General features: G+C 39.7%; 1 protein-coding gene across 2 annotated transcripts in view; it reads right to left on the reverse strand.

The window, feature by feature from the left end:
- The window catches only part of MGMT (O-6-methylguanine-DNA methyltransferase), a 168,409-nt gene that overhangs the window by 133,750 nt on the left and 9,777 nt on the right, over nt 1-24,882 (reverse strand). For both annotated transcript variants that reach the window (XM_054831664.1, XM_054831663.1), the window contains one exon: nt 12,523-12,662. In XM_054831664.1, coding sequence (XP_054687639.1) covers nt 12,523-12,662 — 140 coding nt within the window. The remainder of the gene's footprint in view (nt 1-12,522; nt 12,663-24,882) is intronic.

Below are 24,882 nucleotides of genomic sequence, written 5' to 3' on the forward strand. Positions count from 1 at the left end.
CAAACAGAGGAAAGGTCCTCTGCAATAGTCCTGTTTCGCAATAGACAATCCTTACATCATGTATAAATTATTATGAAGTTCCTTAGGAAAATAAAATGCAATTAAAAAATCTATTAGTATGACTTACAATTTACATATTAGCAGACTACAACAGCAAGCCTCTCAAATGTCCGACTAAAGAAATTGATAGCTGTTCAAAAACTGATTTGATTAGCCGATCCCCAAGATTTCACATTTGCTGTCTATGGTTAATACATTTACTCAGAAGTTTAGGAGCAATCGAAAAAGCTTTTATCACCAGCAAGCGCTCATTTTAATAAGCAAAGAGGCAACTGTGAGTATTTATCACTCAAGGGATTATACGCAGTAAACAACCTTAAATTCTTCAAAAGCCAATAGGAACTTATTTCTACTTAACTAGAATCTCTGAGAACTAGCAAAGATGGGCTGCCAGGGGTCTATCTCCAAGATACCTACCCTTGGAAGTGTTCTCATGTAATCCTTCAATAACTGTTTTAAGGAATTTGAGAAAGTTAGATTTAAGGACTATGTAGTAAGGCAACTATGAGAACACCAATGAAACCACCCAACACCGAGCAGATGGAACAGTTCGCATTTCTTCCTGGTGAAGAGATAACTCCTTTGACAATGAATTTAAGACTCAAATATTTTCTAACATTTTTTCCCCAAGAATCTGAGGAGGATGCAGTTCTGTTCAGTGCTACTAGATCGACATTTCCTTCTCACCTGATTTGCAAGGAGATCTGCAAGATTAGAATAGGCTTCCTTTGACTTCTTTCTGTGATTTCATTAAATCCAGCACAGTTCCAGGAACGGTGATAGCAACCAATACAGACCAAGACTTCATGTCTTCTATCCTATGCTTAGCCCAAACAAGGTGTGACTTTGGAACAGATTCAAAAGAGAAATATTCCCAAACTATCACTTCATTCAAACAAGCAAAATGAACTGACACCATAATGAAGAAAAATAATATCTAGATGCAGCAAGGTGGTCTCTGTTCCTAGAACATTCAACTTAGTCATAGGAAGTTCATCAAAAATATACCAGGGATTTCTAGAGATAAATTATTAAAAAGCAAGCAGAATAACTGCTATTGGAAGAAATTTTTATTGTTTTAAGCCAAGGTATGACAGAAAACACAAGGCAGGCAATACATGCAAACCAGCAGAAGAAGGGACAGTGATAGTTCCCAGTTTCTGCCCTTCTGCAAACTCCTGTAAGACACACTGATCCATCATCAGCCAAAAAATACCCCTTGGTGTGAATCTTTAGAACAACCTGCTTGTAGAAACACGTTTACGCAGCACCGCTCTCCCATAATGTGCTTTTGTACGCTGCATCGGGAGTCTTATATTTACTTCAGCAACTTTGAAGGGAGTATCTGACCACAACCGAAAGCGGACTTCCACTGCTCTAGACACTGATAGTCTTAAGTTGCTTCATGTTCCATTTTGATATAAAACAAACCACATTTCTTGAAATCTGTAAAAGAAACTTATTTTAATCAAAGAACTAACCTGTTACATGTTAATGCTCCCGGGATTTGGAGACAACACATCTTTGAAAGGAAAGCTCCAATCCAATTTTACATTTTTTCCCCAGATGTCTTAGTGCAATCGCAGACTGCCAGGATAATCCAGGACCTCAGGAGGGCTCCAGTCCAACCCATCCTCCCCAGGCTGGGCTGGCAGAGGCAGCAAGAGCCTCCTCCTTACCTGGGTCCATTGTCACTTGGCACCTTGTGGGGAGGGACTAACCAGCTGGTGAGGCACAGGCTGGCTGCCCTGCTCACCAGGAGCTCCATGTTTTCCTTGTTCAATCTTTGACCACCAACACAGCAGCAGAAACTCCTCTTCTTGCTTTTCATTTCCCTTTCAATTAACTCCAGTTAAGGTTTCACTTTCTTGACATCATCTCGACAAGCTTAGGCAACATTTCCAAAATTTTTCTTTGCATCTGGTCCCTTCCCACCCTCATGCACTGCGGGTCACTCCTTGCCACACAAAGTGGTCTCCTGAGAAGCTTATGGCCCCAAGTGCAGGGATAGACCACTCTTTAGCACAAGGATGCTGCCCTGAAAGGTCTGACAGCTTTCTTGAACATCTGTGCTTCCCAGCTGCCTCCCATGGGAGGCTACCTACCAGCTTCCCAAAAAATCTGCTTTCCTAAAACCCAGAGTCTACACAATACTTCTCTCCTTCCTCAATCCTGTAGGATCCAGCAGCAGTGTCTCACAGTCCAGCCAAGGCTGCCACCAACCCTGCATCCCCAGACTGCTCTTCCTCATTAGTAAGCAACAGATCTTGCTGTGCACCATCCTTGGTTTGCCCATCCAGGGTCATGCATCAAAAAAGTGTCCCTGATAACCTTCAGAAAGCATCTTGAGAGCTTGAATCTCACCATGATGCCTGTTCAGGAGATACCAGGGATGCTGAAATCCCCCATGAAAACAGGAGTCTGATTTGGAGACTTACTCCAGTTGTTTAAAGGTGGCTTCCATGGTTCATAGCAAACTCCCATCCCATCACTCTGAGTGGCCTCTAGCATCTAATGCCAGTGCCATGGAGGAGCTCAGTCACCACCAAAAAGCAATTTATGCTTTTTGCTGACTGCTTATCACACACTTTAAAACTTTCAGAAATGTTTCTAACTATGTGGGACCACTCAGTCCGTCCCATTGAAGCAACAGTTCCCAGATTTCAACAGAACTTGGATTTGAGTCTACTTAAATTAGACACTTAGATTTAACCACCAGAATATACAGCATTTAAGTCACCATGTTTCTAGGAATGGCTCTGTACCCTGAGATACTGACAGCAAAAGGAAAAACCAGAAGTTCAAGGCCTTCAGAAGCAGCTCGAGGTCTGGGACAGACAGCAGTGCCCTCTTGCAATCTTCAGCCTTCCCGGCCAATGTAGCACCAGCTACCACAGAGCAGCCGCTGCTCCATCCCAGGGCAAGGCACTTACCACCACCACTAGGACCACCACTGATCAGAATTTTAAACTGATGCAAAATGAGAGTAAGATGAGATGTGATATGGAAACTAGTACTAAATGTTTAATATGATCAGCAATTCACAATTATTTCTTAAGTGTCTTTTTCTGGATAACTTTTTCCACCACATGATCCTAGTGAGAAGATAATATGAGAAGCTGCTTTTGAATAAGTTATACATTTCCCTTGCTTTACTTGAACATAACAATGCCACCTTTATTAATATTTTTACTCTACAAAACAGCACTAGCCTTCATAAGAAAAAGTCCTTGACCAAAATATCAGAGGATATTAAACTGAGAAGTGATCTACTGATGCAAATCATTAAATCTATTTGCATTTGCTTACTGAACCCTAACACAGAAATTAAACTACATAGTGTGGGAAAAAGAGCTGGTTTTGCATGGTTAAAAGGAGACATCTTGGAAGATCCAAGCTCTATGTCATTAATTTTCCTTCTTCCCCTCATTAACAAGTAAAATGTTTTCACTGCTTGAAAAGTTTTAATAAATAGGAAAAAGCAGGGCAGCTGACATAAGTTTTTAATGTAATATACAAGAGCTTTTAATATTTTTACATATATTAATGTAAAAGCTAAAAATAAATGTTAAAAGGTTACATTTGTGAAGAAAGAAAAATGGCATTTACAGTTACAGGATAAGGTTTTAGAATTTAACTCTTTCTTTTCTGGCATGGTGTTCTGAAGATCATTTGCCATTTAACTGAAAACCAACATAATTGCAGAGGTGAGCCGCTGCAGAAGCGGCACGTGCGTTAAGGACACATACTGCCTCTCAGCTCTGCACTCCAGGATGATTTACTGTGCTTTGTCCTACCAAGTTAGACATCTTAAATTCTCTTTCTAGAGGGAATTAAGGTAGGCATTTTAAGAACAGCTATAATTAGCACAAGCATTGGTAGTATGTGATCTTTGAGTTTTACTGCAAGTGTGTGAACCAAAGTAGCAAACGATGACCAGTCGTTGCAGCTGCCACCTCCAGCTATAGCTGGGCAAAGCCACCAGACAGTGGATAATCCCAAACAATCCAGGCATTTCTCAAACGCTGCACAGTGCTCTGATCACAGCACTTGCATAGGAGACTCTTCAGGTAGCTATCACAGGCACTTCTCGGCAAAACCCTTGTAATGCAATTCCCTCGCTTAAGGAGAGCTGCAAGAAGGGTTCCTCTTACCCAGATGGGCATCTGTACTTACACCTCACTGTCTGGTCTCAAACCAGCTCTGTGGCTTTAAGTTATTCTCAGCATTATCTGTTTATGTATCTAGATTTTTTGGGGGGGAACTAGAGCAGCCTGGGGAGAAAACCAAGATGAAGAGTTGCAATATTTAAGAATACCCACTAATTCTGATATGTAATAGAAACATAATCCATGTCATTATGCAGCCCATTTTCCCATCTTTATAGCAAGGATTTGCAATGGAAAAATGCTCTACTGCATTAATCTACCTCTGGCACGAGAAATGGAAAGGTTCCATTCATGGCCTGAATTACAGAAGAGTTAGTAGAGATACACCAGGCATAGCATCTGTGGCACAGCACAGGGCAGGGTGTCAGGGAAAGGTTTCTTTCCTGAGAAATTTCTTGAAGAGATGATGCTGCATAGACAAATTCTCACACTCCCTGGTAAAATTATTTTTCAGCACTATTACAACTCTATATCTTCTGCACTAGAAAGAAACCCATCGTATTTGTGGTATTTTCAAGTGGGTGTCTGCACAAGTTATATTATCTAATACAGTTTGTTGTTATTTTTGCCATTTTAAAATATCATCCCTGTAAAATGTGATCACTGGGTTGTTATAACATATCTTGCTTTAGAAGTCTTGGCCAACCATCGAGGTTTACAAACAGCAAAACTGTTCTTCTGCATGCTGAAACAGGTCTTCCAGTGTTTTGACATGGCATTGTCCATGTTAACATTAAAGATTTTAAAACATCATATTATTACCATGAATAAGTGCCCAATAGAAATCTGACTTTTTATTTTATTTTTTCCTACACAGAGCCCTCGAGGGCTTCTACAGCTAGATTTATGGACAAAAACACAACCATGAAGACTTGCAAAAACCATTCCTATTTGAATCTTGTAATACTGTCTTTGACAAGTGAATAGAAATGCAGCAGTGCTGTCAGGAAAAATAACACATCTAAAGTATAGTATTGATTACAGTGGAGTTGCTCGAGAGTCACTTCAGTTTAAGAGAGGAATGTGGGTTTTGCCAATCATGCAAAATAAAATTCACCATCCTGACAGTAAAACTTATCCTGCAAACCATTTCTAAAGACATATGAAACTACGTATTTCAGCTGTACCACGTGTAAGGCTTTGACACAGTCTAAACTTTCTACATGCTTTTAGAGTTTATTTTGGTTAAGTTTTTGAGACACTATTTCCAATAAAAAGTTTTCTTATCTTGATGCAGCATAAACAATCTGTAGCATCTCCACAAGAAACTATGAAAAAATCTAGCCCAGTTTATTTTTAATAAAAGGAGGACTATGCTATATAATAACTCTTCCTGCCACATCCATTGAATCTGCTGAAATAAAGATTGATGCCTGGATATTTGTAGACACTTCTACCTGAGAAGGTAATATTTCTTTTTTTTTTAAATATACCACCTTCCTGGAATTTTGAAGTAATTTGAAATAACAAGCATCATCTTCCTATTAAAAACAAAACATGCAGATGCCTTAAGACAAATGGCAGAAAACAAGATTTGTGAAAGCTTAGTGCCACAAGTTAACAGATATTTAGAAATAAAAGGCTTAAAGATATACAAGACTGTAATCTTCTCCTTTTGGTGACTGTTCTACACAGGTACCCAAAACATGCTTTCACTTTACTCATCAATATATAAATCAGGATTGTGAAGGATTAAAACACAAGAGAAGCAACCCAGAGACCAGACCCACCTGGAGTACATGTGTACTGCTGCACGGCCTTGCACACGCAGCACTCCTCCACTTCCAGGGGAACTAAACAGGGGTTTTGCCCCAGAGTAGAGGAAGCTTCACCCCAGAAGGACCAGGCACTCTGAGCCAGACAAAGCAGTACTCAATCTCTTGAGAAGCAGAGACCATATGGAGAGGTCCAAGCCCTTCACCCAGCTGCTACCAAAAGACTCTCTCAAATCCAGTCTGTTTATATTAACCCCTACAAAAGATCTAATGAACCATTTTCCAGTCACTGTAGACAGTAATTAAATACATTAAACTATAATAAAAGTGCTGTGCAAAACCTACTTTGATCATTGATAAGTGCCATCAGCATGGATGATTACAGTATTTACAAGGGTAAGTGCTCTGTTTTAGCTGGCAGGAAAGCGATGCCTCTGGACTTGTCCACAGTCAGTTTTAACATCTTCCCCTATGGGAAGGCTACCACCTTACAGAGTACGAACACTTCTATGGTATTGGTTAGAAAACAACCAAAAACAAATATAAAATTTTCCAAAGTGGAAAAATGTTGAAATTTAAGTGCTATTAGTCATAAGGTCTGAACTGCATATGGACAATGGTCTCTGTCTTTGAAATAACTGGCAATACAGCTTTACTTATCCAAGAATAATTGTTGTAAATACAGTTGCCCATCTTCAGTGGCAGAAATGTCACATTCTGCAGAGGAACGGAACCCAGTGGCTTGGTTCCACCAGATACACCATGTCTTTCCTCAAGAAAGAACTTGGAGCCTATAGAGCCCATACTACTAGTAGCTTAAGTTTCAAACAGGTCTCTAGGATGCCTTTCCCCTCCCTGCTCCCACTCTACATTTGAAAATCATCCCAAAACCATTAACTTCTTCACTGCAAATGTGTACTTTGCCTCACTGAGGTTTTACCTTGTACCATTTTAATTAGAAAATCTGCTGTTACACAATTTTTTTTAAGGAAGAACTGACTGGGGAAGTGTGGCACACCTTCCAAGTTACATTGCCAACAGCCCTCTGTTCACATAAGTCACATCAGATGTTCATGGTAAACTAGAAATCTATTCAAAGCAGCTGAGCAGAGCAGTCACATACCTACCCCTCCTTCAGTCGGATTTTAGTACGCCCCTGAGCTCCACTAAGTTTCTTAGCCTTGGCTGATGCTTATTGGAAAAATAGGAGGAGTGGCACTCTCCCAAATGCCTCCCACTTGTGGCATCAAAGTGAGATATCACTCACAGTAAATTTTACAGTATGAGGAATGAAACAGTTAGCAAAGTTGACATTTAAACCATCATCACTGGCTATGATTAAATAGCTCAGAGATGAACAGAGTGGTTCACACCTCTCCAAGTTATTGTTCTAGGCTCTTATCAGACTCCTGTACACCGCTGCATCCGCTGCGTTTCACACACTTGAGATTTTCTTTGAATCTGTAATAACTGGAAACCTGTTTAAACTGAGATTCTAGAGAGTTTCTGATAATGTTAAACTGGCAGAGAGAGATTGACTGAAACCCTGGTGAACTTCTTGAACTGCAGATTCACCCTTAAAAGGTTTAGGGAGATTAATAATACAAGAATAGCCAAACTGGCTCCTTGTTCCTCCCTCTCTGATCTCTCTCAGTAAGATGTGGGGAAATGAAACACTAAAGAAAATTGCAAATAACTTGCAAGAAATACAGAGGGCAGATGGGATCACACTGCTTCCAAAAGAATCTGTTCTGAAAATAGTATAAAGGGAAGTCTGGGGTATTCCTACAACATCAGGAAAATGCACATTTTGACCGTTCAAGTAGTGGTGAAGCAAGTCAACCTGCCCAACCTCACTTCTGAAACATGCATGGAACACCAACTTCTCTGCAGTCTCCCAAATTCAAGTTCACATCCATACAAACTGACAGCTCCCTGAGTCTATGGAGGAGCAGCAGAGCTCCTGCACACATTGTCTCCACAGCAGACAGGAGCTCAGGGTCCTCTGTCAAGCTTGAGCCAGCCATGTGCCCCAGCAGCCCCCCAGGCTGGAGGAGCAGGAGCCCAGCAGCAAGGGGGTGCTGTCCCCAAATCATCCACATCTTGCCCCAGTGCTGGGCCTGTCCAAGGATGGCAGTGACAGATCACAGCCAGCTCAGCTAAGCTTTTACGTGGAAAAACTCTACAGCTTCTCATGGTGGCATCCTTAAGACCCACGGTGGATGTCAATATTAGCATAACCTGGGATCTGTGCTCACTGATCAGATGGCAATTTTAACTTTCATTTCACAGGCATACTCATCGCTATGTAGCGGTACGTCACACCGTTCATGACCCCACACTCAGGACAAGATTTTCCAACCACACACTGGAAGCTGTTTCAGCTTACCTCAAGGCATGTTGTACTACTGCCCTTTGGCATGTTGTACTACTGCCCTTTCTTTTACTAAAATCCTCCAGTTGCCACTGTATTTCCCTGCGTCAGCACGTGGAGGCTAGATAACCCTTGCCACGTGCTGACTGCACAGGGGGCTGGGAACCCTGGGACGATCCTCCTGAGGGAACAAGGAAATTCCTGAAAGAATTTAGATTTTTTGAAACACAGGGCAAAAACATTCCCTGCTGCCATCCCAACCACCAAGTCAACATCTCATGTTTCCAAAGTATCTTCTGCTGTAAATATTTAGCACAAGAAAATACAAGCATGGTTTCTATTACTGTTAACAGAAGTCACCAGTGCAACTCCCTGCTTGCCAAGTGGATAATTTACCCCTCCAGCTCAGGAATAAGATAAGGATTCTCAAAACAGTCTCACCACAGGGTGGGAACACTACAGCCAATTGTGGAATAACGAAGAAAACAAGTTCTGAAACTTCAAAGCTGTAAGAGACAGTTAAAAGTACAACAGCAGTAAAAAAAAAAGTGAGTTTCTTTTGGACATGAGCAAATAGAGTTAAAAACATACAATGTTTCAGGCAGGCATACTGGAGAAAGAAGTATTAGTTTTGATCAAGATAGTTATATTTGTATACACCAAAAGAAAAACTACAATAGCTGAAACAGTACTTATATATAGGATATATACACTTTGTTCTTTATTTTTGAAGGTGTGAACTATGAATCTGAAGTTCTTAGAATCAAATTTATAGATTCAAGGTTTACCTTCAGTGTACTTTTTGCCCTATTTTATAGCCATGAAGCAATACACTCCAACGTGTTTCAGAAACAGCCCGATAAGAACCGTGCAGATCTCTGGACACCCCGTGAGTCCAGGGCAGGCACCTCCTTGAGGTGCTCTACGGAGGTTACAACTACCACGACCGCCGCTGTAGAGCGTACGGGCAAACTCAAAGTGCTTGACTAGTCCAGAGCTATTCTGATACGGAGATCATCTATTCTGGCTCTATCTTCAGCACTTTATTAATTGACAATGCCAACCTGAATGATAAACGAACAAGTCAATCCACAACTGAAATACTGAACCAGAAAATAGGTGATTCCAAGTCGCTGTTTTAAGTTAGCCAATTGGCAGCACTGCACTTTGATTGAAAAACAGTTACAAACAATTTTAGTTAGCAGTCAATAAATTAAAACTCACAATCGTTTAGCTGAATTTCCTCATTTCTATATATGAAATTTTATGTGTATATACACATACATTTAAAAAGCTTGACTAAAAATTCCTCTTCTCCAAACAGAAGCCATTCCACTGTGATGTGTCCTGACTTTTAAACTCTGCCAGCTTCACAAGGAGCTGAATAACCTTAGGTTATTACAATCAGTTTCATCTCATTAATAGATCAATTTCTTTCAGGCACACTGAAACTGAATTTTACTTTGTTGCTTCTCCTTTTAGTCTACATTATAGTCTGTGTTCTTAAGTTTTAAGGAGAGCCATCACAGAATAGGTTGTAATCTCAGGTGATTAATTGCACAGCATTTTACAAGCTGTAAAATAGAGCAAGATCTCCACAAACCGATTATGCCATTAACCAGGCACTCTTATCAGATTTTTCTACAACTAGCAGGTTTGTCTGACAGATTGCAAGTCTTAAGTATTTATATATTTCAAAGGTTTACTTATTTTTGTTGTTAAAAACCCTAAAATCTATATTGATTGTTACATGCAATTCTACATGAAAAGTCCCAAGCACCGTGGAGCAGAATACCAATATTTATTACTAGACTTGCACTCATTATGGTCCTCTGACAGGGGTCCATTAAAATCAATTTTTATGTTTCTTACACTTTTTTTCTACCCAATGTTCTTATAGTGTTTATTAGGCAGTTAGGAGGAGCACTGGGCACTGTTTTGTTTTTATTTTATTCTGTTGAAAATAATGAGGCCAGATTTAACAACTATTCACTAGCAATAAGTAGAAGAGATTAAATGTTATACTGCAGCACAAACATTTACAGATGGCTTTAAAATTTTTAGAATTTTATCATCAGTAAGGACAAAAGGAAGTCCCACCTTCCAACTCTATCAGATTTAAATTAAGTAATCATAAGAATATTCTGCTTACTGTTAACTTCTGAGCCACTCTTGAGTAATAGTCCCTCTAATATAACAGTTTTTGCATATAAATGATGCAATCTGCTAATTCAAGTGTTATCAGGATGCCACTAAAGCCTCAAAATCTCCCAGCTTCCCAGAAGTGGAGTCAGCTCACCACCAAGATCAGATAAAAATTAAAGAATTAGGAAAAGAATTCAGACTGCCCAGAGAACAAGCTCCCAGGACCCTTCTTCAACCAGCCAACACGGCCACGTTACAGGCGAGCAAGCGGCAGATGTTCCGGTAAAGGAAGAGAGCAGCAGCTGTCCGTACAAATGGGATGGACCATGCCTCGCAGCAAGGAACCCTCAGGGATGGGAAGGACCCACTGTTTGTAACAGCATCCTTCATCTACATGTGTAATTTCCTGGAAAGAGGTCTGTGTGCCTGAAAGATCAACTTCTGTCCCTAGAAACTGTGTTCAAAAAGAGAACGCAACCCATCAAGTGAAATATTCAAAACTTCAACATGAAATCAGGAAGTCACACACAGACCTTTGCTCTTCCCTCTCCAGGAGAGCTACATCAACACATCCAGTGTAACAATACCTCCCCATCAACCTTTTCAGCCCCTATTAATTAAAACTCTAATTATTTTCTTTCAATAATCTGCCACTTCACTTTGAGCCTGTATTTTTTAGTGCCCACAATTTCACAATTGGTTTGTCTTCAGCTTTTATTTTCATGCAATTCCCTTCACATCTAGCATTACAAATAACACCACACAATTTCTCATATTCATCACCTTCGAGAACACACAGACTTTTCTCCTACTATTCTTCCACCCACTCACTGACGTTTCCTCTTCTCAAGGGTGAAGAGTCCTCATCTGCTTATTGTTCTTCAAGCAGGCACTGCTCTGCACCAAAGGCAAACTTTGGCCTTATCCTAAATACTGCTTTATTTCTGTCCCTCATCAGCAGAAATCCAACACTGAAATCAGCATATGAAGAAACTGAAGTACTTATTTCTCTATCACTGGAGTTTGCAAAAATGTCAAATCCAGAGGCTTGAGGGTTTTTGTATTACAGGCAAAACCATATTTCAACCAGAAAACACATTATGCTTCATATTCCTGATTGATTTTACACACACTTAAATTACAAGGATAATAAAATAGGAAAACAGAAAAGGGGAAACCCCACAAATCAATGGGGAATTTTAGAAGCAAAAAAGCAGGTGAGAAGAGGACAAAGTGGAGAGAAGGAAGCCAAGTCTGAGTCTTGACAGAGAAAAGCTCTGCTGTAACACTGTGGCAAAGGCTGCAATTTTATTATCAAAACCAGTTGGAGACCAGCCTTAAGTAAGTAGTATTAGTAACTTTGATTTTGACAGAGGAATTGGGTAGAGAAACTTGGTATCATAATTTTGAAAAATTTAGCTTTCTTTTTAAAAATGTCCCTGAGCATTTCCTCACAAAAAGGAAAAACACACAGACCAAAGATCTGACCAGGACAGATGTACTTCAGCAGACTGAACAGCACTTATATTCAACAGTAAAAACATACCAATACCCCCTCAATCAGTCCCATATTCGAGACATCACCTCCACTGCTGTGGGCATCGTCTGTTCTGAACTCCAGAAGACATTACAACTCTGGAAAACCAACCAGAGCACTCACAAGTAATATGCAGTTAAAAGAATTATTCAGTTCTGGTTCTGCCTGTTGGAATATATATATCTCTCTCTAGATACAGGCCTGTCACTTTATCCGCAGTGACAGATTTACATGTGTGTCCAAAATTAGGGGGCAGGATGTACTTTCAAAACCTGCATTAAAAATACTTTCATTTTAGAACATTTTGTTGCTAATACTATTGACACAGCAGCAAAAGAAATGCCTTTTGGAGTTGCCAGGTCCTTTAAGGCACTGGAGGCTGCTTCAGCCTCACAGGAGCAAGCACCATGTTCTTGGTATGGCTAGTAAAAACAAGTACACATAGTCATGTCTTGGATCCTCTGGGCAATCTCCTTCCTCTACCACATACATAAATATAGGATCAATAGGACATGAACTTACCCACTTGGCAGAGCGATCATTTTTGGAAGTTTTATTTCATGTAAGCCTGCTTCACACCCAGATATCTCGAGCTTTCCCACAGGGCTAAGCAGAACCACGTGTTTCTCCTTGCACGGAGGTTCTCTCTGTTCGGAATTCACCTGTTCGTAAAAACAAACTCCTCTTTAATTGCATGCATTTTCACCAAGAAGCATTCATCTCAAGATATTTTGAGCAGCTTTCAGAAGTAATTTAAAAAAGCAAGACAACAGCATATTTCAAGTTTCCTCAACTATGGCTTTTACTTTCAGAACTCCAACTTAAAGTGATCCATCCTAAGAAGTCAGCACCTAAATAAAAGTCTCCAGAAACATGTTAACTGGCAGAACAGCGGCCTTCGTAAAAATCTCAAATAGCAGCAGTGTCATGGCTGGTTTACCAGGTAACATTCAATGTGTTTTGACACTGATTTCAAAAAGATTATTGTGACAACAAAGTACATTCACTAGTTTAGAGCAGCAGTGTTATGCAAATAACTGCTGGAACACAAATAGAATGTGTCTGCTGGAACAATATATGAAAAAATCAATCATTCCTTAGTAAAAGAAACATTTTTTTATTCCCATTGTTACTAGTCTGGTTTTATGATTACCAATAGGATGCAGTCAGAAACAGATGCCAAGCATTTCTCAATATTGTACAAGACCAACAATAACATACTTGTCAAATTCATCTTGGCTAAAAAACCCAGTCTGACTCAGTAGATGTTTTGAGTTGTATTTACAGTTTAGTTTGTACAATCATTAGGAGAGAACCAGGACAGAACACCACAAGTACATCTGCCACAGTCACCCAGACACCAAACTGTAGGTTCAGACCACATCATTGGTGCTGTACAACCAGCACAAAAAAGCCTTTGCTCTGAAGACCTAAATTCAAATAAAACTGGACAAAAAAGTGAATGGAACAAAGAAACCCAAGATACTGTAAGGCAGCACCAGCTAACTCAAACATCCCAGTTACAGCGAGGGCTCAACAAGGTTTCTTGGTTTTTGGAGTCACTCAGACCATACAGCTAATGGTCTGCCTTATATCTGAAAAATTCACTTGTTACTGCACTATTCAGAACCAACAGTCCCCACAGACAACCCTCTAAAGTTATTTTCACCAATATTTACCCAAGTTTCTAGTCTACTCTGAAGCCCACCACACCTCTGTCCCCCTACAGCAAGGGGGGACAATGCTGAAAGCCCAATGAAGTATTGGGTGAAATGCACAAGTGATTAAGAAGTTGGGAAACCAACTGAAGAACACAATGACAGACTAGGGGTGCATCAGGAGACAGGACAATCTATGCATGACCCACAGCAGGCCACTGCTTGCAGCTGCACAATGATTATTTTTTTCAAAATAAGAGACTTTCATTTTAAATCCCATTATTGAGTGTTGTGTAATGATGTCACATCTGCAAATACAATCAGTGTGAAGAGAGAACTGGAAAAAACAGTTTCACCCATCGGGGCAAAAGTAAACTTCAACCTCTGGATTTTGGGAAAAACTTACACAATTGCTCAGTTACAGACACACAGCAACCAGCACAAAGTTACTCAGCTTCGAGAAGTTCTGCACAGCGTGCCAGGCTTGAGGAACTGCAGGTTCCTGGTGGTTTGTTTAGTTTGACTGTAATCCAAATCAGCTTTTTGCTAAATAACCAAACATTTGCTGGTGTTACAAAGAAACTCTCCTTTTAACCACTTTTTCATCATTCCTTCTCCCTCCTCAAGGAGAGGACATGGGTGAACTTCTTTGGAGCAGTACCTCACCACAGAAGTCTTAGTAAAAAAGCAACATAAAAGTGTACATATGTGGAAAACCAGTATACATTCTTCATTTTTATTTGTGTGACAGTCCTAAACAAGATGCACTGAACCTCATACCATGTACTCCGTAAAGATAACAACTTAGCATAAGAGGACAGCTTTTTCATTATAACAAAACACAGGATGCAGTGAGAAACAGAAAACTATAAATAACCCTGTGAGTTCACACCAAGTTGAACTAAGCTTTATAGATGAAAACCTTGAGTGAGTACAACTAGTATTTTCAGTCTTGTTTATCATATGCATTGGGCAGCAATATTTAGAAGGTTTATTTCTATAAAAAGAATGAAACTACATGACATATATCCTCATACATATTGATTGGGTTGGGAGCCTCAAAGATGAAGGGCACCATGCAGATGTACAGCGCATGCTCTCCTCTGTCCAGATACTCATGGGTTTCTCGCTGTTTACCTACAGCTACTCAGATGAGCCAGAGAAGACTGAGGTAGCACTACCTGCAGGAACATATTGTTTTAAAATAAAGTGAAATTTTATCCAAGATTTAAATTGCATCAGTTTTCAGATGCAAATAAACAGCCTTTAAACTTGGCCAGCTGAAGTTACCAAATGTTTGGACATCATTTACTGCAGACTGGTGGACACTGAGAACCTACTCCTGCCCACACCCTTCAATACAGGCACAGTTTGCTCAACACCTTCTTCCCCTATAGCACCCTTGTTGATGCTGTGAGAGCTAAAAATGAATGGCAGCTTAAAGCAAAAATCTAACAAACCCAACTAAACTGCCTTCTGTCTTTTTTCTCCAGCTTATATAAATGAATTGTTTGAGGAATTTTCATCAGGTACTGCATGAACTCCACCTCCCCTCTCCCTTTCTACTGTAGTATCTACTAATCTACCTCAAAGTTTCAAAATTAGTTAGAAAAAATAAGACTTTTAGAGAGGAAACTTCTGCCATCCTCTGGAGTCTTGCTACAGAAATAAAAACTTAGGTGGAGCATACATAAGTATCTCACTAGACAGCTAAAGGCTCTATAGAAAATTGGAAGACTGTTGTTAGCCAATGGAATTAAGTCCTTTTTGTCATTAATAACAGAAGAGTATCAAAAGGTTTTCAGTGAAAGATTTATCAGTAAGAATATTAGCATGATTTATGAGTTAATGTCCTGTACAGAGGAGCCTCATTTTCCAGGCATGCTCCCATGATTTTGCAACAGCATGTGCCTCAGTGGCACCACGCTCCTCCGAAGGGCGAACGTCCTCTAAATTACACATCGACTCCACTGAACACCACCAAAGAAAGATGTGCAACTCAAATTGCTTTCCTAGGGTTCAGATGCTAAGGATGCAACACAGCAGCGAGTTTTATCTCCTAAATGAGGTGCCATGAACCCAAACGCCAGCATTAGCTTGATGACTTGCATATAAGGATCTTAACCTCTTACGCTTTCCACTGTAATTCAGTTTAACAGCCCTGCCGCAGCCAAGATTTTCAGTACTAAAATATACTTCCCATTTGATTAAATAGAGATTTTATTTAAATCTCTATTGATAGTCTTTCACATTAAATAATTCAAAATTTTATTTTATGTTCTACTGTACCTAACCACCCCAAAAAATTCCATGTAGTTTGGTCTGAGATCCTAGAATCCAAATCATATCCATAATGGGAAATGGAAAAGTAGAAAAATGCAGAAAAATCTTGAGGATCAACAAGGTTCAAGAAATCCATAGCAAAGCATTTCCATGCTTCATGTTGTCCCAAGAGGTTTTTTTTCAGAAGACAAGTCAAGAGAACAAACCTCACAGCAGCTCCTACGCCCCAGCACCATGCCCCAAATCTGTTACTGAATTGAAGATGAGAGAGAACGCAAAATATCTTCATGAACATCACTTTCCAACTCTTCCTGTGTTCGCCTCAAAGCTCTCAGCATGTGCACACAGTGTTAAAACCCTAGAGACCAGATTGCCACTGGAAAAATCCAGCAGTACTGCCCGTGGATGTGTTTGCACCCACCACAAGTGTTCAGCCCTCACGACATCAGAAATTGTCTTAACACAAGTTCTGTCTGAAGGCTGAGGTCAAAGAGACCGAAGATGTCACTTTTCCACGTTTTCCCTTCAGTACTATTGAGCACAAGAATCCTTGCCATCAGGAAGGAGCCAGAGCCCCCTCTGACAGATCTGCCTCTATAGGCTTTGTCATTTCCTTCACTCTGCTTCAGCAACAATATAAACCTACCATGCCATATCAAAATATGAATGATAATCCCATCTGCCACCATCTGCACCTGATTTAACAGTATTTCCATTAGACTGTAGCATGTCACTGACCTTAAATGGAAGTAGTAATGATTTTCTTGAATATTTCTGAGAATCAAGGCAAAAATAACATTCAACTTTTAAACCTGAATCAATGTGTCCTCACACATACTGCAACTTTTTTTTTTTTAAATCAAGAGAATCCAAGTGCATTAATCAGTAAGATGTTACAGTTGCCTCCCAGAAATGGGTCTTGATCCTTTTGGATTAACAGAAAGTATTAGTTGCTGAGCTACCTGATAAGCTACATACAACCAACAGGAAGAAATTGCATTACAATTCTTTCCCCTATTTCACTTGCCACTTCTCAAACCCAGAAATGGTTGTAATTATCATTTCTAGACTAGCCACCACTGCACGTTTGAAAATTCCCTACTCAATTCTTCCATACCATGAAAGTTACTGTTATTTATCCACCCCGATGCCATATCAGGTTTGTCATGCAATCTTCCTCCAACGTTAGGCTAGGATATAACTACATACTGGCTTAAAAACTAAAAATAATTGTCAGCACCTATTGCCTGAAAGGATCCCAAATAGCACTATACCTGTTAGTAGCACAAGTGAGAGGGATTCTTAGCTGTAAAAGCTGAATTTCTGGATGCTTTATTCAAGATCAACACAGTTTGAGGGTAGTTTCACTTGGACAGCACTGATGCTAGCCCACCCCACTCAAGGTGCAACAAGTACCTACTTATTTACTTCCTATTTTCCACAATTACATTCTAAAGACTCATTACTTCAACGTTCTGACATATTTGCATTAGGAAGCTAGCGTATGAGCTACAAGTCTGAAGTACCTGCCCTGTTTCTATGATGCCATATAATATCAGTATCAGTGACCTGCCAAAAAGCAATACCAGGAATTTGTTGAGTTTGAGAGGACAATAAGTACCAGGGAAGTTGCTTTTTCATCCCAATTACAGGAAAGAAATACCCATCCTGAACTCTAAGTATCCTTCTTTTTAGTACCACAGTGTTCTCAAACCTGCTTGTTATTGATTCAAGTTTTGAATTAAAATGCAACGAAAGCTCAAAATATTGAATTTAAATTTAAGGAGAATACTTCACAGGTACCTGGACTGGTTTGGCAATTTGCTACTTCATTTCAGTCAACTTGCTACAGTCATTCTTCCTGATCAAGTAAGTTTACATCCTTCTCATAACAAAATCCTTATAAAATCCCATTAGTGGTATTCATCAAGGCAAAAACAATTGGGACCATCACAAGAGAGAAGTTAGATGTGTCCATCTCTCAACTCCACAGCAGCAAGGTCAGCAGAATAGACAAGTTGACTGTTTACAAACACATATACTCTGAAGCGTAAAGGTCAGCGTATCACTCATGTAATACAGACAGCAGCAGCGAGCACTGCAATTAGGGCAACTAATGGCTGCCACCGCAGTCACACCCTGAACTGGGGTTCTGGAAACAGCACTATGGCTGTTCCACGCTGCAACAGCTGAAGAAAAGAAAATCCAGTCATTAACATCTCCTGTTACCATTGTAAAGACAAGTGCGTGAAATTATAATTTAGAAACACAATCCCTAACATTGTTTGCAAAAATGTTTTAATTGCAGAAAGCTTCTGCCACCCCGCCTGGGGCTGCAGCGATGACTAACGAGTCTCCTGCCCCTGTTTGGCACAGCTGCTGGTGAGCTGGCACACGCCAGTGCTCCACTCATCCAAGGCTTCCATTGAGTTATAGTTCTCTCAACATCTCCTTAATAGTTTAAAACTTCCTGTACTTGTTTTACTGGTTTCTACATGTTTGTTTAAAAGGAAACAATCCATTGTACATGAAAAATATAGGAAAAGATATTAATAGTAAAGGTAACGCATTTGTGCACATGTACTTCAGTGTGGAGGGTAATTTTCCAGCCTTCTGCAGCTAGTCTTAGGTGAGAAAGCCATTTGTTACATTCCATGTTTTAAAGCAGAGAAAAGTCTAAGGACTAGGAAAAAAACACAGGATGCATGCAATCAGAACACAAGTCTAAAAGCCTACTCTGGTTAATATCTTGATTAATCATCTATATTTTCACCTTCCACATGAACAGTGGCTGCTACTGTTGCAAGAAAAAGAAGAAATTCTTTCAAAGATAAAATACAAACTTTTAGAAAAGCTGTTTCCTACTCCTGAAAAAGAGTCTAAAGATTTCCAGCTAACTGTAACATAGTGAACTCTAAAGCTGCAAAGATGCTCTGATCCAAACAGGTCCCAAGAGGTGTGACATCTTCACCTGGACTGCTGAAGCTGAGAAAGGTGTCCTGGAACCCAGGGCAGGACTGCTCCTTGCCTAATGTAAAACCAGAGAAGGCTGCTGCTGCCTTCTAACCCAGGCACCCACAGGGTAGTCCTACCAACACCGCTCATTAATGAAAAAGTTTCTGACAAGGTACCACACATTTCCTGTGTCGTTACACTTAAACATCACACAGAGCATCCTTCAAATGTATGGAAACCTGTTAGTCCAAGAAAAGCTGAGTGCCCTCTGGTTTTTAAATTAAGGCAAAAGTTAAATTTTGAGGAAGAAAAAAAGGTGTTGCATTTGTTGCTTAAATTCAAGCAGTCTTGAAAAAACCACCATCATGGTAACTAACTAGATTTAATTCTGTCAATATAATCTGCTAACAAGTAAAATAACATTTAAAATTACCTTCAATGCTATAAAATACAAGTCCTTTATATACTGCATCAGGTTCTTGTGAACTAGATGACCACCCATCTGGACATAAGCCACTTCTTCCCCCTACACATCCCACGAGAACTGTCTAAATGCATGTATTTCTTCTTCCTATAGCATCCAAAGCAAGCTTCCAGCTTGCCAGAATAAAGCCCCATATATCAGGTCCATATATTTTTGTCCTTGCTGCAGCAGCAATAAACACTCAGCTGAAGAGCAGGACTGTAATCCAGATAAGACTTTTAAACACAAGCTGCACTGAAATACATTGCATTAAACATGCACATTTTCTCCTGTGCCACACAAAGTGCTGCCAAATTGGCCAGTTCCCAGGGTAAAGACGATCCCAACCTTCCAGCAGCCTTTGGTGGAAGCCTGTTCGGCACTTCCGAACAAGCACTGCCTTGGCTTGCAGAGCTACACCAGTAACAGCCCTCCTTCTGCCATCCACAGCACTCAAAAATATGAGTGACTCCCCAGCAAACAATTTGCCAACCTCACTCCTACCAATGCCCTCCCACAGTGGCCTTACCAGAGCAGTGTCCCCACGGCTTGGGGAGAGCAGCATTTCTAAGCTCTCCTACCTGCAGAAATACCGCAGCATGGGAGGACTAGCAGCAGCCTTCCCAGGAACCCTACCACACTGCTCCTCAACCACGACCGAATTCCTGTGCACAATCATCACATGGCCAACCTCTGGCTGGCACATATTTATGTCATTAGCATGCCATTTCTTGTTTTAAGAGAGAATTAAAAACATTCAGTTCTTGTTATGAAATACAGCAGCCTGGATCTTCTCCAGTACTCTACTAATATCTCCAATGCTTCTCTAAGTAAATCTAACCCTGGTTAAGCCAAACCTGTAACTTCAGAGGGTGTGAAACCAAGACCTACTAATTTCCTGTCTAGAGGAGGTTTGGAAAGGAAATGTCAGACAAACTGTAAGCAAATCCAGGGTTAGTTTGGAGCAATACAATTTCTTTACCTTCCAAAGGACTAATCCCATAAAAAATGTGAAGGTACAGAATTAAATTGGATATTTTGAACATATACAAATATACACTGGCACAGCAGCCACTAAAAATCAGTCCCCGTCCTCACTTAGCAAAAGGTCCACTCCCCCAGAAGCCCCTGACAAACCAGAGGGATACATGTTCACGTACAGAGAGCAACATTTGCTTTCTACGGCATTTTAAAAGTATTCGACAAGAGCAAACATATAATTCTTTATTAAACAATCAAAGACAACAAAAGCAAGTTTCTGTTGTCCCATCGTATTATACTACTAATCCTCTTTGGATGGCAATCAAAAGACCCCGAAATGCCACGCTATGAAAGTGTATTTCCAAGCAGTGGTAGCCTCTGGCTCTTTGGCTAAGTCTTCAGTCGGTTGCTTTGGCAGACAGGAGTAATCCTGGCCTGTCAAATGGCAAATTCCCAGGGTAATTACCAGGGCTACCTCAGACCTCATTATTTTACTTAAAGGATGATACTTTAGTTGTAATAAAACAAAGTTTCCTCCTTTAGAAGAGGCAGGTAGGTTATTACTATTGCATTCCAGACTGCATTCACAAAGTGCATTTTCCAACTTCTTCTATTGCCCACATGCCAAGCTTTGATTTGAGACATTAATATCAGCAGATACTTAAACACAAGACCTCAGTGGACTAACAGGAATTCAGATACACTTTTGCCTCTGATACATCTCTAAACCCAAGTAAACAAACACATTTTGTATCTTCCCCTAGCTCTTACTCATACAGGAAACTTAAATGCCGTGCAAGTGCAGCAGCCACTGCGGTGGCCACGCAGCAGCTTAAACCATATATATTGCAGAATATTTAGGCTATCATTTGATATTGTTAGCATGAAGCCAAGATGAACATTTTGAAACAAGTCAAATGTTTACATGCAGCATACAAGCAAAATGCCATTAGAAAGCAAGTGTTAATAAGCTATACAAATCAATGATTGTGGTGGGTTGGCATCATGCTTGCAACATTGGGTCATGCCACCCCTCGGATGCATCTCAGTGCCCAGGAAAAAAGGCAGTGAAAGCCTGACAAGTTTAGAGACACCCACTTCAGGATATCTTGTTTGAAACGGTGGGCTGCCTAGAGATAATGAATTGGAGCAGAATTGGTCAAGAAATTGAGTGCCAAGAACAGGGGAAAAGCAGACAGGACGAGGCCAGGTATTTCTGTAATAATCAAATTACACCACCACCACCAGAGACAGAAGTCAATTGTGCACATTCCTTGCTGTTAGGAGGTACCCGTAAATCCCCCCGCGCTCATCCTGGAAGGCACATTGCTTGGTGTATCTACCATGGGATGTGGAAGCATATTGTCATTCTTACCTCAGTGATGACCCACAAATGGATTAAGCTCCCCCTTATTTTTAGACTGGAAATCATACACCAGAAGGTTCAGTTAGAAGCACCGTGCAATGCACTACAAAGCTATGCCATACTTTGCTCAGTTCACACATAATAAAACACTAACTCACAATTAACAAATTTGTCACCAAACAATTAAACAAATACCATGCTAAAGAATCAAAGGTGAAGAATGTAGTCTCTAAGAATTAGAGGGCTCCCCAAAATTAGTATCTAGTTGTTACTTGTTTGAGTTTTAACAAGTCTCACAAAGGAAAAAAGTCACCACAGCTGTCTGGATTTTCCAGAAGTGTTCATCACTTCAAAAAATAAAAAACTCAAGATATTAGTCAACATTTTAAGGTCTAGTCCTTAATTACCATTGAAGCGCTTGCTGTAAAACTGTGTATATACTTTTTAATACGAGATTATACTTTGAGGCACTGAAGAAATACAAAATTTCACTACCAAGATTACCACCTGATGTATATGCATACATACACATAGCAAGACTGAAGTGCACTACTGTTATAGAGTTCAGCTGCATATGTAAATATACAGCAGCTACTCTCATACAAGGAGAAGAGACAAAAGTTTAATCAAATGAAACTCATATCAGGTTCAGGGGAACTGAAGATGGGCTAAAAATGAAAAAATCTAGCAGAAGGAGGACTTTAATATTAGGTAACATTTCAAATTTTTATCACCTAAATCCACAACATTCTTGATCCACTCCTTGTGTTCTCTGCAGAGCTGAAGTCAGGACCAGCTAAATAAAAGATAATGCAACTAGGCATAACACAATAAAAGATATTACCTTCACAATGCATTATTGCTGCCAATTATAAGAATCACTTCAACTTAATTTCAAAGGCACAATCACCTTCAACTGTAACAGTCTCTTTTTTAAATTTCAAACAGTATTACATTAAGGCAATAACTCACCTTCCAGCTATAATATCAGTCTCCCTTATTGCAAAAATACATTTCATAAATACTTCTCATCGACAAGTCAAGCTAATTCAGGTTAATTTTATTGTATTTTGGTGCTATCTCACATTTGTGTGCAATCACCTTTATCATTTTATTGCTGTGCCAGAAAGTAATCAGAACAATTATTTGAAAAAGGAGGTGTATAAATTCTAAATCACACTTGCTGGCATTTTTGATAAAATAGCAGCTTTATCTCAGAAAGCGGCAGGGACATTGGATAAATCATGCATCAGTCAAGTGTAGCTGACCCCCAAGTGCATTGCACAATATCAGGAGTGCTTCAAAAGAAACTTTCCTATATAATCCATCATTCTTTATAATACCAAAATAGCTATACCTGAAGAGCAGGGGCTACAGAATAACAACAAAATAAATCTAAGCAATATGAACAAAACCATTAATAGTGCTCCATTTTAAGCTGAAGGTGAGTCAGGAATCGGAATTGCATTCAAGGAAAGAATTTCATTGAAATTTTTTTAAAGTGAGTAGAACAGCTTTAAACAAATGAAGCAACAAACTGTGTATTAAGAATTCACTAAAAATACAAAGGAAAACACACACAAAAGACAAGTATCAAAAAGAATCATACAAAAATATAAGATTATAGTCTTGGCATACATATCTGAATTTTCCCATTGTTATCAATCTCTCATTCAGGACAGCATGTACAAGCATTTCGCTATATTAACAGAGAGCAAAGCATCACAGTTAGTACAAGAACCTGTTTACTAAATTTAAATTTCATAACTATAAGAAATCCAGAGAGGAACAGAATTACATTTAGGATTAAATTTCTCATGAAATAGAAATTGTCCTAAGAACACCACAAACCCAAAACCCTCCTCAATACAGTGACATTCTGATGTAGGCTCAGGCATGTAACTACGGCCACATTTCAGCCTCTTCCACACATACCTAGCGTACATCTTTGGTCACCGCAACGCAGCTGCGGAATCAGGGAGACAACTACAAGGATCATGGAAAATGCCCACGCCTGGCCGCTTTCAGAAACCGCTTTTCAGCGACCTGCTTAAAAACTGTTCAGCACATTACATCGGTGATAATGAACTTCTGCAAAAAACAGACACTAGGCATATATTGCGTCACTGTAAACTAATCATACACTATAAATATCACTACAGAAACACGAGCTATGTTACATACATATTTAATATGCAGCCAGAATGAGCGGAAACAGCAGCAGAGGAGCCCGGGCTGTGGCTGCACAGCCCCCGGCAGAGCCCTGCTCCCCACAGCGGATGGGGCTGTGAGAGCTGATGTGTTTTACCTTAAAGCCTGTGCCCTTCCACATAGCAAAGGGGGAAGAGTCTCCTAACAGCTCATGCTGCACCTTTCGACTAGAAGTGAGAGTGGGAGAAATGGAAAGGTTAGATAATAAATTATTAGTTTCATGTCACTTGCCAGCTATATCACACCTAGCTTTGAATGGGAGGGAACTAGTGATTCTTCCTACCATGCCTGCTTGTGCAGAAGATAATCACATCTCTCTGCCATTATTCCAGGTACCTGCTAAAAGATGTTTGCAACTGAGACACAAATATAAGCATACAGATGATTGCTTAATAGAAAAAAGTGAAGCAAGAATTTATTTTCTCAATTTCTTCAACCATTTCATTTGAAAAAATAAAAACAATTTTCTCCTGTGGAAAAGAGAAAGAAAATCTTCCACAGAGGGGTAGACGACACAAAATATGTCAAAATATGTAATGTGCCTTAGAAAAGTAGTAAAGCAGATTAAAACCACGAGAGATGCCACTATTAAGACATTTTTAACAGTGATAGAATTTGCCAGCAGGAATACTAAGATAGGCAAGTTTGATTATACTAGAAATATTTTCCTAGAGGAACATTAGTAATGTTACAAAAATAGTTATTCCACAGAAAAATGTATTTGTAGCTTCAAAGTTCAATTATTGATGAATATGGTTATTGACTAAAAATGTGTTGATACTTTTCTTTCAGGAAGGTAAGTTGTTCTGTATCTCTTGATGAACAGCCCTGTTTTCTTATTTTACTATAAAGTTACTGCCCTACACTTATTGAAGCATCAAGCCTCAAAATTAAGCCTGTTTTGAATAAATGCAATATTAGGGAATGGCAGCAAACAGCTAACTTATAACTGAAAATGTAGTATT

This window comes from Grus americana, chromosome 7 (assembly GCF_028858705.1).
Source record: "Grus americana isolate bGruAme1 chromosome 7, bGruAme1.mat, whole genome shotgun sequence".
NCBI classification, from domain to species: Eukaryota; Metazoa; Chordata; class Aves; order Gruiformes; family Gruidae; genus Grus; species Grus americana.